General features: G+C 36.9%; 1 protein-coding gene across 7 annotated transcripts in view; it reads left to right on the top strand.

The window, feature by feature from the left end:
- Positions 1–12,321, top strand: part of KANSL1 (KAT8 regulatory NSL complex subunit 1) — a 180,245-nt gene that overhangs the window by 126,678 nt on the left and 41,246 nt on the right. For 6 of the 7 annotated variants that reach the window (XM_027625437.2, XM_027625442.2, XM_027625435.2 and 3 more), the window contains 2 exons: positions 992–1,133; positions 8,102–8,206. In XM_027625437.2, coding sequence (XP_027481238.1) covers positions 992–1,133; positions 8,102–8,206 — 247 coding nt within the window. The remainder of the gene's footprint in view (positions 1–991; positions 1,134–8,101; positions 8,207–12,321) is intronic. The other variant, XM_027625441.2, reaches the window with a different exon arrangement.

Genomic DNA, 12,321 nt, shown 5'->3' with positions numbered 1-12,321 from the left:
GGCTTTTCAGATTTAGGAATTCCAAAATTACGGAATTATATAATGAGGAAGGGAACTAATTTTACTTTTTTCTTTGTAAAGAACTGACCATTTCAGTACTATTCATTGAATAGTTCAATCTTTCCCCACTGATAATGGATGTCATCCCTTTTATATATCCAGTTCTAAGTTTTGGGGCCTTGTATTTTGTCTCACTGGTCTTTTTATCTTTCTAGATTGCTTTAATTGTCATGGCTTTACAGTAAGTCTGTAATGCCAGGAAGTTTCCATCATATTTTCTTTAGAATTCTCTACTGTTCGTCTTTGTTTCCGTGTGAATTTTTGGATCTTTTCATCTGCTTCCATTAAAAACCCTGTAGGGAATTTGATTAGAACTTATTTGAATTTATACGCATGTGAAAATTGCCATCTTAAAAAAAAAATTGTATCATTTTTATAGGTCTTTATGTTTTCAGATTTTATTATTTCTCTAAAGATCTTGTATGTATCATGTTAGCATTAGTTGGTGTTGTGAATCATGCTTTTTATAAAAATGAATATTTTCTACTTATTGGCACACTTTTAGTTTTTGTATGCCAGTCTTTACAGTTTTGCTGAATTCTTTGCTTTAATAATTTGTGATGTCTTTTGGATTTTCTGTGTAGATAATCTTTATTGTTTATATATGTCTTATGTAAAAGTAGAAAATACTTCTCCATCTCCTGAGAAATTTCTGTCTTCTGAGAATATTTCTGTGTCTCCTCTGAAATTGCCACAGTATCAGGATACTAGAAGGCAGTTTCAGCTAGTTAATTTGGGAAGTATCTATATGTGAAATTTCGTCCATGTGTGTCCTGTGATTGACATACATACATATATACATAAAGTCTTGGATTTTTCTTGGCAGTAGAGTGGGCGACATAAGGGCCTTTAGATGTTAAAATCCTCCCATTCCCACTGCGTATAAATGTTGCTTCTACTCTTGAATTTCACTCAGTTTATTTCCTTTTAGGAGACGCAGGTCAGAATGGAGATGGGCTGCAGACCGAGCAGCTATTGTCAGCCGCTGGAACTGGCTTCAGGCTCATGTTTCTGACTTGGAATATCGAATTCGGCAGCAAACAGATATTTACAAACAGATACGTGCTAATAAGGTAAGAGATAAATGTCTGGTCTTTTTCAGCCCAGCTAAAAATTACCATTATCCTTTTTTCCCAGTCCCTCCATGACTCTTAACTGTGTCAAAGAGAAGGGTTTAATATGATCTGATATAGTGGTTTAATTTGTTTAAGGGCCTGATGTTGTTTAGAATAGTGCAGACAACACTATTAGAATATAATGTTAAATTGAACATGTGTTTAGAACAAAACAGTTCCTATATTTGGGCTAATAGGAGACATAAGAAGGGACTATATAATATAAGCCATTGATGTAACTCATTATTTGTTATATTTATGGAAAAGCAATGATGACTGAGGATATCATCTTGCGTTTTCTACTTAGGTGCATTTCTATTTTACCACTAAGCTTCCCTTTCTTAAGGAAAAATAGGATTTTTCCTGAAAGACTGTTCAGTGAAATTAGACATGGGTGTTTGGGATTTTGGTTTTTCTGTGTCCTCTCATCTGCAGAGTCCTGGTTCTTACCTTAGAACTTTTTTTATCTTTGATAGTGACACTGTGGTAATTTTTCTTCTTAAAAATCAGCTTAGAAAAGAGTCCCTTTCTCAGTTTGGGTTTGACTGAGGGATAAATGTACATGGAAAAGACATCCATTTAGCAAATAGGTGAGTGCCTACTGTGTACCAGGCATTGTTCACTTTAGAAGGGTCAGTGGTTAAATAAGAATCCTACTTTTGTGGAGCTTACATTCTTAAAGAATTTTTTTTAAAAAATAAGTGTTGCAACACTTTTTTGTCCTGCCTTAGTGCTGGTCACAGTCTTCAGAGAATTGCTGTACTGTGTGGACTCTATGCATTAAATTAATTAGTAGGCCAAAAGATAAAGGATGACCAACTGACAATAAAATGATGAGAGTTTAAAGTTCTGCAGGCTCCCGTATATGTCATCTAAGCTTTTACTCCAAAAATTCCACTGGAGTGCTCTTCTAGTTGTTTTTTGGGGAAAACATTTTTATTGGCTATATTCTGTTGCCTTTTTTGGCAACTACTTTAATTATGCCCTTTATTAAAATTATAAAGCATACCATAATAAACATCTTTAGCTAAGTCATATCATGGATACTTTTATGTTCTTGATGCATACTTCACAGAAGTATTTTGGCAACAGCCTTATTAGTTTACAGTCTCACTAGCTGTGTGTGACTTTTTTCCTCCTAAGATCTTAATTTTTAAGTAATCTCTACACCCATTCGGGGCTCGAACTCACAACCCAGAGATCAAGAGTCACATTCTCCACTGACTGAGCCAGCCAGGACCCCGGAGAAGATATTCTTAATTCACTTTTGGTTCCTGTTTTATTCTTTAGCTCATAAGTGAGCAATAATGACAGCAGTTTTAGGAAACTTTCAAAAAAGTCTTAGATATTTCTAAATATCTGGAAAGTGGTTATTCTGGAGTTTTGTGCATATATTGACTCTTTAAGAGTCTTATTATTCAGAACATAATGTATTAAAGAAATGCCAGGCTTGGGGTTGATAATCTTTTGTTCTAGTCCTGTCTTTGCTACCATATAGCTGTATAAGCTTGGGAAGAAAAGTCACTGAACCTTTCTGAGTCTCCATTTTCATGGTCTGTAAAATAAGACATTCAAGATTATAATATATTTTCTTGGTCTGCAGTCTGAATACAAAATGTCTGTTACAAAATTGTGATAGGAAGAGTAAAAGTTGAATGATAATCCTAACAAGTAATATGTTGAAAACTGACAGCTTTATTTATATTTATACAATGTCCGTTTAAAACAAATGTATTAGTTTCTTGGGGCTGCCATAACAGCACAAATTGGGTGGTAAACTTAAAACAACAGAAATTTATCTTCTGGAGGCTGGAATTCTAAAATCAAGGTATAGGGAAGGCCACACTCCCTTTGAAGATTCTAGGGAAGAATCTTTCCTTGCTTCTTCTAAGCTTCTAGTGGTTGCTGGTAGTCCTTGGTGTTCCTCTGTTTAAAGCATCATTCCAGTTTCTGCCTCTGTCCTCACTTGGGCATCTTGTCTCTGTGTGTCTGTGCCAACATTTCCCTCCTAAAAGAACACCAGTCATATTGGGATTTAGGGCCCACAGTAGGGCTCATTTTAACCCAGTTATATCTGCAAAGACCCTAATTCCAAATAAGGATACATTTATAGGTTTTAGGTTACATAAATTTTAGACAGATACTGTTCAAGCCTGTATAACATGTAAGCAATAAAATTTACCCCGAAGGTAAATTAACGTGCATTTGGTCTCATATCACTATAATAATAGAAGTGTTTGAGCATTTACTGTGTGCCGGGCACTGTGCTAAGCGTTTTACTATTACTTACAAATGTAAAGGTAAACCACTGGAAGGTCAGAGAGGTAAGCAGTTTGCTCATGGCCAAGTAAACATGTGAGTGCAGAGCTGAGGTACAAGCATTTGACTGTTGCTCAAGTTAGTTGCTTCCAAGAGCTTGCCTACTTTTTGAGTTATTAAAATTTTTAACTGCCTGTGTTTTGGTAAAGTGGATTGATGTTCCCATTTCCTATCCTGCTCCAAGATTTGTTAGGATTGCCTGGGTAGTACAGGCCTTTTCATGACATGAATCTAGGTTTAGTGATCAACTGTAGAGTTATAATTTGTCTTAGGTTGGGGAATTAGAGGGTGAAGCTTTCTTTTTCTTTTTAAGGATTTACTCTCTAGCATGTTAACATTAATTTTTTTAAAGTGACATGTTCCAAAAAAAAAAAGTATTTGAGAACTACCACTAGTTGATTACCAGTTTCTTTTCTGTCAGAAATTAAGTATTAACTTCCAAGTTGAGAGAATCTTGAGAGTTTCTTTTGGGAGTAATGATTCCTGTTGCTTTTTGGAGAAAGGATACAGTGTTTAGGAGCTCCTCTGTACACTGCTCCTTACTATTTTAATTTTCATGTTCAGTAAGCCTTTTTTTTAAAGATGCTCCCTTGCCTTATAGAATGATAAAGGAAAACAGTGTATGTACCTGGAGTATATACATAGATAGGTATGTTCATGTGTGTTGTTTAATGCGCAGAGCAAATCTTACAGCTTACAAGTTTGTAAGAGGCAGAGCTAAATTTGAACTCACAGCTATTTATCTGACTCCAAAGCATTTTCTAACACTCTGCTGTTCTTTTGTCTTCATTATATGTCTTGAGCCTTTTTTTTTTTTTTTGAGATTTCATACCTGCCAAATAAAACTGAGGGGGAAAGCACAGGGACCAAATGGGTTCTGTTGCTAAAGGACACACAGTCTTCAACATCCATGTCTAATACAAAACATACCCTTTTTCTTTTATCTCTTCTGACTGATCTGTGAAATTACACAGCAGTTGCTAACTAAGGATGGACATATTATTGGGAATGAGAGGCGGAAGAGCATTGAAGTTTCTGGATAGAAAAGGAGCTGAATGGAATAGCAGAAGCCTAGAAATACACCTTTGTCTTCAAAAGTGATGTAAAGCAGTTGACATTCCCATCTTACAGGGTTATACCTTATAACCCTATAAGGCATTGTGGACAGCTATGTCTTGTCTAGGTAACCCAGGACGGTTCCTGGGGAACTGATCTGCAGTGAGATAACTGATTTATCTTAAGATGGGGGTGGGGGGTATGTGAAATTAATCTTAATTCTGTATTATAAATTAAGAGGTGATTTTTTTTTTTAAATCTTTGACTCCATATATTATATGAAATTGGTGAAATAGAAGCAGTTAAGTCTACAACTGAAGAAGTTTTTTTCTGTTCTTTTTTGCTTGCTTTCTTTTGCCCTGTTTTGTAATTAGGCTTAGCATAATTCCTCCTACCAATTCTTCCTTTTTCAATTTTGGTTCATACTGTTTTCTTCTTCTTTTTTTTTTTTTTTTTGACTTCTGTAGGACAGCTTTGTGTTTCCACAGAGAAATAATTTATAAGGATATATTATGACAACATGCAACTATGACCCATCCCAATTTCTTGGATCCTTATGTAGGAGTTTTCTAGGCCTGGGGGCCTGGGCATGATCCTGGTTTTGAATTGAGCGGTGTTGAAGGATGGGGAGACTCTCCCAGTCTTTGTATCTTGGCCTCTGTGAGTTTGCTGTCTATTTTAGAGTGCAGTAATAGCCCTGAGATTACCACTCCCACTTAATCCTCACACTGTCCTTCTTTAGCATTTTACACCTTCTAATGTACTACATAAAATTTATTTACTCATATTGTTTATTATCTGTCTTCCCCAGTATTGGAATGTAAGCACTTTCAGGGATGGGTTTGGATGGGGATACAGGGTAGAAGGGTATGTCTCTCCTTTCCTGTGTCCCCAGACCCTAAAAAAAAGTCAATAAATGGATAATTGATGGCTTGATTTGAATGAATGAAAGAACAAGAGTAGTTTGATCCAGTCTTTAGCCCTAGTTCTGCCATGGATTGGCCTGTTGACATGATCTTCAACCTCCATCCTCTCTGGGTCTATAAAATGATAGGGAATAAGTGGTCCCTACCAGGTCTTATTTATAAGTCTCAGGAGAGTGTCCTTGTTGTCTTTCAGAGAGGTGTTTATTTTAAGAAATTATTCAGTGGTTTAAGGAAAAAGTGCTCTCTGGAAAATAGTGGCTCTTATATCCTGACTTACCTTCTCACCTAAAAAAATTGAGGGAGTAACTTTATACCTGGTAATTGGATTATTTAGGCTCTGGCTGTAATTAATATAAACTTAATATTCTTGTTCAAGGAAAAAAAAATTTTTAACCTAAAACTCAAAAAACAATTGTCACACATTTCCTTTCTTAGTGTATGATTCTGCTAGGGAATATGGGGGATTCAAATGTATTTGTATTATGTCTAAGTATTTAAGGGGCTTAACATTAGTTAATAAATAAATTAAGGCAGTAGTAAATAAATTGGCCCAAGATTCTGCTCTGGAAATGAGATTCAAATACACAGAATGTGGGACATAATCCGGATGCTTTAGGAACTCTGATAATGTAGATAAAACAAGTAGGGCTCAGTTAACCAGGGACATTTTCTTGGAAGGAGATGGGACTTGGATTTGACAAGCTCTTTCAAAGGATGAATGACGTTTTGGATATACATATTTTTAAAGGGCAGAATCAATATGAAGAAAAGGACATAAGAGCAGCTAGTATTGTAACCTTTAATTGCATTTATTTACCTAGTAACTGTATTGTAATAACCCTCCTCTCAGTGGCAACAACCTCATATACATGCAGACATTTTCTAGGAGATCATGAGACCGGTATAACTGTAACCAGGGCTCTTAAACAGGGAAGATGTTGAATGCATTATTTTAAGAAGGGAATAGTGTGCAAGACAACTCGTTTTTGTTAATAGTTTTTACTTTGACATGGTAAAGTTTATCAAGTCTGTTTTATGCTGTGATTGAGGGAAGAAAATATTTTTCAGCAGTTCTTTTAGCCAGATAAACTTCATTTTGAAGGCTAGGGCAAACGTTTCTTAATGGTCTTTCCCTCCCTTTCTGAGGAGTTACCACGTCATTTTCTACATAGGCTAGTCGTGGTCTTACTCCAGGATATATAAGTGTTGTTTCTCTTGCTTGGGGGTGGGGGGGTGTTGTAACACTTTTTTTTCCTTCATTTTGGGGGGGGATCAGGTAGAATGCCATTGTTTTTTCTTAATACCAGTCCCCCACTCCCCCATTTCGTCTCTTTGAATCCCCTATTTCATAGAGATTTTTGAGTTAGAAAGGACCCTAGGAATGGATCATCTGGTGTCTGTGTCATTAAAAAAAAAAAAAAGTCTGTGTCATAATGTCTAGGGAGCTCAAATTGATACAGTCAGAATCTTTAGGTCCTGAAATCCATATTTTAGGGTGTTCCCTGGGGGATTCTGATGCTGAGTCAAGACTAATCAAGTCTAGTATGTTTCAATTTAGAGCTTGCCTTAGAACTTAGCAGTGGAGCTTTTTAAAAAATGTCAAATGGTATGCCCTAACCCCAGGGACTCAGAGTAGAGTTGATGTTGAAGCTGGACAGGTATAGCTTGGTAAGTTTCCCCAGGTGATTCTAATACAAAATTACCTTTAAGAGAGTCTTACCATTCAGATCTCCTTATTTTCTAAATCAGAGGAGAACCAAAGACACAAAGCCCAGGTTACTTTCATCCCAGCCTTTCTGTTATACAGTGTCAAAACTTGGTTTTGGTTACCTCTGTTTGAGTTCATGGTGAGAGTCGTGGCTTTTTGTTTGTTTTACACTGTAAGCTCACTTCTGTCTTTACCAAGCTGGGCCCTTGCTGCCTGGATAGGATTTGTGGAGCCGTTTGAAGTTTCTTTTTTTACATTTTTTATTTCCTGGGATGAATGTAAGATCTGATTTTGAGGTTGTGAAGCAGGAACCTAACCTGGAGTGTTATTTATGCTTATGAGAAACAGGTGCCTTTGGAACGGTTTTAAGTTCTTGGTTTGTAATATATTGTAGGGACTGCACTGTTGTTCCACCTTTGTTTCATGTAGTAGTTTTGGTTGCTCTAATACCTTTGGCTTGTCATTTATATTTGTAGCACTTGACATTTACATTTGTAGCACTTAACATTTACATTTGTAGCATTTAAGGTAATCTTTAAGCCACATCTGTGATCAAGTTACCTAGAAAAATTGCATTAAAAACAGTATAAAGTACAATACTCTGCTCAAGATTCCAGATTAAAAGATGCTGAAGGCAACAAGCTTATGTAGGTCACAGCATTCAAATGGGAAAAGGGGGAAGCTTGGGTCTGACTTGGGCCTTATTACTCCTTGCTACTGCTAGGCTTTATATTGAAATAACTCTTGGGAAAGCAAAGCTGCTGGTAGTGTGTGTTTTTGTTTCAGAACCATAGGAAAAGGGAAAAGGGCTTTGGTAAACCAGTCCCCTGCCCCTAACTCTTGTGATATTAACTCATAAATTAAATTTGTGACTTAGGATACCACTCCCTTATGCTGCTTCTCTCTCTGTCTTGCAGGGTTTGATAGTTCTCGGGGAGGCATCTCCCCCAGAGCATACAACAACAGACTTATTCCTTCCACTTAGTTCTGAAATGAAGACAGATCATGGGAATGATAAATTGGTAAGTATAAAAGACAGAAAAGGGGGGAAATGAGTGAGAATTCTGGGGTTTGCATCAGTACACAGTTTATTCTCTGTAACAAGGATCCTGGCATTGGCTGAAGGAAGGGACTATATCCCCTTTTATCACCTTCGGCATTTCAAGGCTTGAATTCCTGAATAGAGCGGCACAGGGCCCCTCCTGCAGCTGTGTCATTGACCTTGATCTTAAAAAGCAGCTCCTAACTCAGGACGACACAGCCAGAGCAAGTGTGGCAGTGGGGAGTATTACTGAGAATCAGGAGACCATGTGGCTCTGATGGCATTTCTGGGACACTACGAAATGAAAAGGTTGGACTAGAGGTTGGACATCACAAAGATGTTGAAAGAGCTCTCTCTGAGTTACCCCCTTTAATTCTGTAATGAGAGTAAAGCTGTCATTTTCTCTAATTTTCTGTATCCTTAAAGCCTAGTCCACATCTTCCTCTTCCATGATTCCTTCTTTTTCTGTTTCTCTCAAAACCCAGTTAATTTCTTTAACTTCTGAATCCCAAGAGCACTTTTTTAAATTTGTTTCACTTTTTTCCCCCGAAGCTCATTGGCTTTTATGAATATTAGCATTTCTGAAGTCATTCATTAGAAATTCCAGAGTCCCACGACTGTGGTTGGTTTGGGAGGCTAGAGTTGCTGGGTCTTTAAATCCTGCATTAAACCAGCTAGTCTCTTTCATCTGCAAATCAACAAAGCTTGTTATCCTTTGTTATTATCATTTTAAGCAGGAATTCATGTGATATGGTGGAAACTAACTTTCCTAATGAGAGAACTTAAAGCCAGGGATAAATGTGAAGACATTAAGAGATTAATGGTTCTTAACTGGAAAATGGTTTTAAATAAATTAAAGAGTAGAATGCCAGATTTTGCGAGTATTCAAGTCCACAGTGTGGACTCATTATATGCTATCTGTAGAATTATTTTTTACAAATGATTTGTGAAACTGTTTTAGTGATTGCTCTAGCCAAGAAAAAAATTGTTACAAGTCTGAGAGAAAACATGGGTAAGGTTGGAAGGGCAGCTGGTGCTTGGTGGTATGATGTACAGGAAACATGAGATTTGAGGCATACATGATTGGGAGTGAGTTTTGTAAAGACATTTATATATTTGTGTATTTAGGAATTCCAAAAATGTTTGGACAATCTCTTGTAGTCAGGGTTTTCTCACCTCAGTGCTCGTGAAGGATAGGACATGACAGTCTCTCATTGTGTTCTGATTCTCATTGTTGTATTTACACATGTTGACATGTGTGCATGTGCGTGCACCCCTTCGGGACTTGTCTCTTTTCCTACCCACCATTCACTTGCATGCGTATGCTTAGTGTTAGATCATGTGATTCTTGAATGTCAAGATCATCTTCGTCGTACCTGATATGTCAACTGCCAAGCAGGTTTTCACTGTAGGAAGACTTTTTAAAGTTCTTGGTTTGTAATATATTGTAGGGACTGGACTGTTCACCTTTGTTTTATGTAATAGTTTTGGTTGCTCAAATACAGTTGGCTTACTTCGAATTATATTTGTAGCTCTTAGGGTAATCTTTAATTTTGCCTTTTTGTTATCCAGCTTCTTTTTATACCTTGTCTTCAATTTTGCTTTAAAAAATCTTAAGTCACATTTGACAGGGGCAGCTGTAAATTTTCATACTCACATTTAACCACCCTATATTTCATTTCTATTTTGCTTATTAATTTTTTTCTAAAATGGAAGTATTTATTGCCCCCCCCTTTTTACTCCTTCCTTTCAAAAAACATTTCAAGACTTGTGGTTTAAGAATAATTATGTCAGAGGTGTGTGTTTTGTTGTGCTGTGTTGTGTCGTTCATTTTTGTATTTTCATTTCTGAAACTCACCAAAGAAGCCAGAGGATTTTTTTTTTTAAACTATCAAGATATAGTTTCAAGAAGTTAAACACAATTTTCAAAGAAATACATGGTGAATTACTGATTAAGGTGGTAATAATGAGTGCTGGAGTGCGATTACACTCAGTAGCCTCCAAAACTTATAATATCCTATAAGAATAATAAAGCCATTACCTTTGGAGTCAGGTTTTCAACTAAACACAGATCAGTTTTAACTCCTCAGTGTTCTAAAAATTAACATCCAACTTGAGGCATCTGAGCCCTAATCAGGTATAAGTAGTAAGTAAAACAAAGTTAAGTAATTTAATGAGAGTTATATGACCCTAGGCGGGCTTGTTTAGATGATGTTCAAGTGTTTATACCGAAAGGACACATAATCATCTTTTTGCCTTATTTACAAACTGAATGAGTGTTTCTTGACTGAACTAATATATATCTGCTTTGGTTATGAGCACAGTACAGATATTGCAGAAACTGAATTATTTTAGAGACTGGATACATGGGTGAGCCTTTTTAGAATCATGGAGACAAGCAGGAAATATTTCCTGAGATGGAGTGGGTTTTGTTTTTATACCACAGAGTAGTAGGGGAGAAGAAGAGAGAAACTTCTAGAAAAATCCCCTTTAAAAAAAAAAAAAAAACTTACTTCAGTCTGACTTCTAACTCAAAGGCAGTTTGAAAGGTAAGAGTAGGTGGAGGAGAGAAACTAAGGGCTTTGCAGGTGCTGATAAAGTCAACTGCTGCACTAATAAATTCTGATATGAAATAAAAAACCTTCTGAACAAAAAGGCTGTGTTCCTGGAAAGAGGAAGTGTATAAAGCTGTTGGGTGCTGTTCTCCCATGTTCTAAAACATGTCCTTTCCTTCTTCTCCTCCCTTATCCCTCTCCTGAATAAATAGTAGTCCCCTTTTCCCCAACTAAGAATTAACGAATGAAAAGAGCTAACTTGGAACCTTATGCCTATTACTAGGTAGGAATAATGCATTTAAAAATTACCAGAGAAAGTCAAAATTTCAGACAGAAAACACATTCAGAGATGAGGGCCTCCTTAGTCCCTTTGGTACAGGGTTTTTAGAACTCAACTAGAGAGCCACAATCTCATTGGTTTTCATATTGTCAGAGGTTGGAGGTCACCGCTGCTAAGTAGCTAGAAATTGAGGGAGGGAATAGTGGCAAAGAGGGAGTCATGGGGGTGGAGGGCTTAGTCCCACAATCTGTTTAAATCCCTCTCAGATCCTTCAGCTAATCGAGCCCCTGAACTTCACAAGTTCAGTGAGTTTTGATAGAACCTAGTAGAAAGCAACAGTTGGTAGGCTGAAAGAGCTGAGCAGAGAATGTAATCACTGCCCACTGCAGTAAACACAGAATTTTGGAGTTTGAATTCTACCATGACTTGGTAAATACCTTGGGCCTGGGCCTTACATTGAAACTAAGGAAGGCTCATGCTTTAGGATTTAAAGACTTTCCCAGGACTAAGGGACTCGCCATAGGATTAAGGAAAAACCCAAAATAGACTCTAATATGTTTCTGCATGAAACATGTTATACATGTTATACAAAATCAAGATTCATTTGGTTTCTAACCAAATAGAACTAGAAATTTGCCTACTAGAGCAAAAGTTAACATGCTTCTGGGAAAATTCATTGAATCCAGAGTTCAGTATCATATACAATATATTACACAATAACAATTTATTAGACCTAGCAATAAACAGAAAAACGTCTTCCTTAGTCATGAGAAAAAAAAAAATAGTAAAAACTGATCCTGAAATGGCTCAGATTGGAATTAGGAAATAAGAGTTTAAAAGCATCTAGGGCGCCTGGGTGGCTCAGTTGGTTAAGTGACTGCCTTCGGCTCAGGTCATGATCCTGGAGTCCCGGATCGAGTCCCACATCGGGCTCCCTGCTCAGCGGGGAGTCTGCTTCTCCCTCTGACCCTCCCCCTTTTCATGCTCTCTTTCTCTCATTCTCTCTCTCAAATAAATAAAATCTTAAAAAAAAAAATTGAAAAGCATCTAATAAAATATGTTTGAAGATTTAGAGTAAAAGATAGTAAACATGGGGGAATCTCAGCATAGAGGTGAAAACTAAAAAAAGAATCACATGGAACTTGTGGAACACAAATTGGAGAATTGAAAAGTACAATATCTGAATAAAAAGTGTACTGGTATACTAAGCAGCAGGTTGAAAACTTTAGAGAAGAGAAAGGCTCATGGAGCACCTGGGTG

The sequence above is a fragment of the Zalophus californianus genome, chromosome 16 (genome assembly GCF_009762305.2).
Source record: "Zalophus californianus isolate mZalCal1 chromosome 16, mZalCal1.pri.v2, whole genome shotgun sequence".
NCBI lineage: Eukaryota > Metazoa > Chordata > Mammalia > Carnivora > Otariidae > Zalophus > Zalophus californianus.
This window is presented reverse-complemented; position numbering and strand designations above follow the sequence as displayed.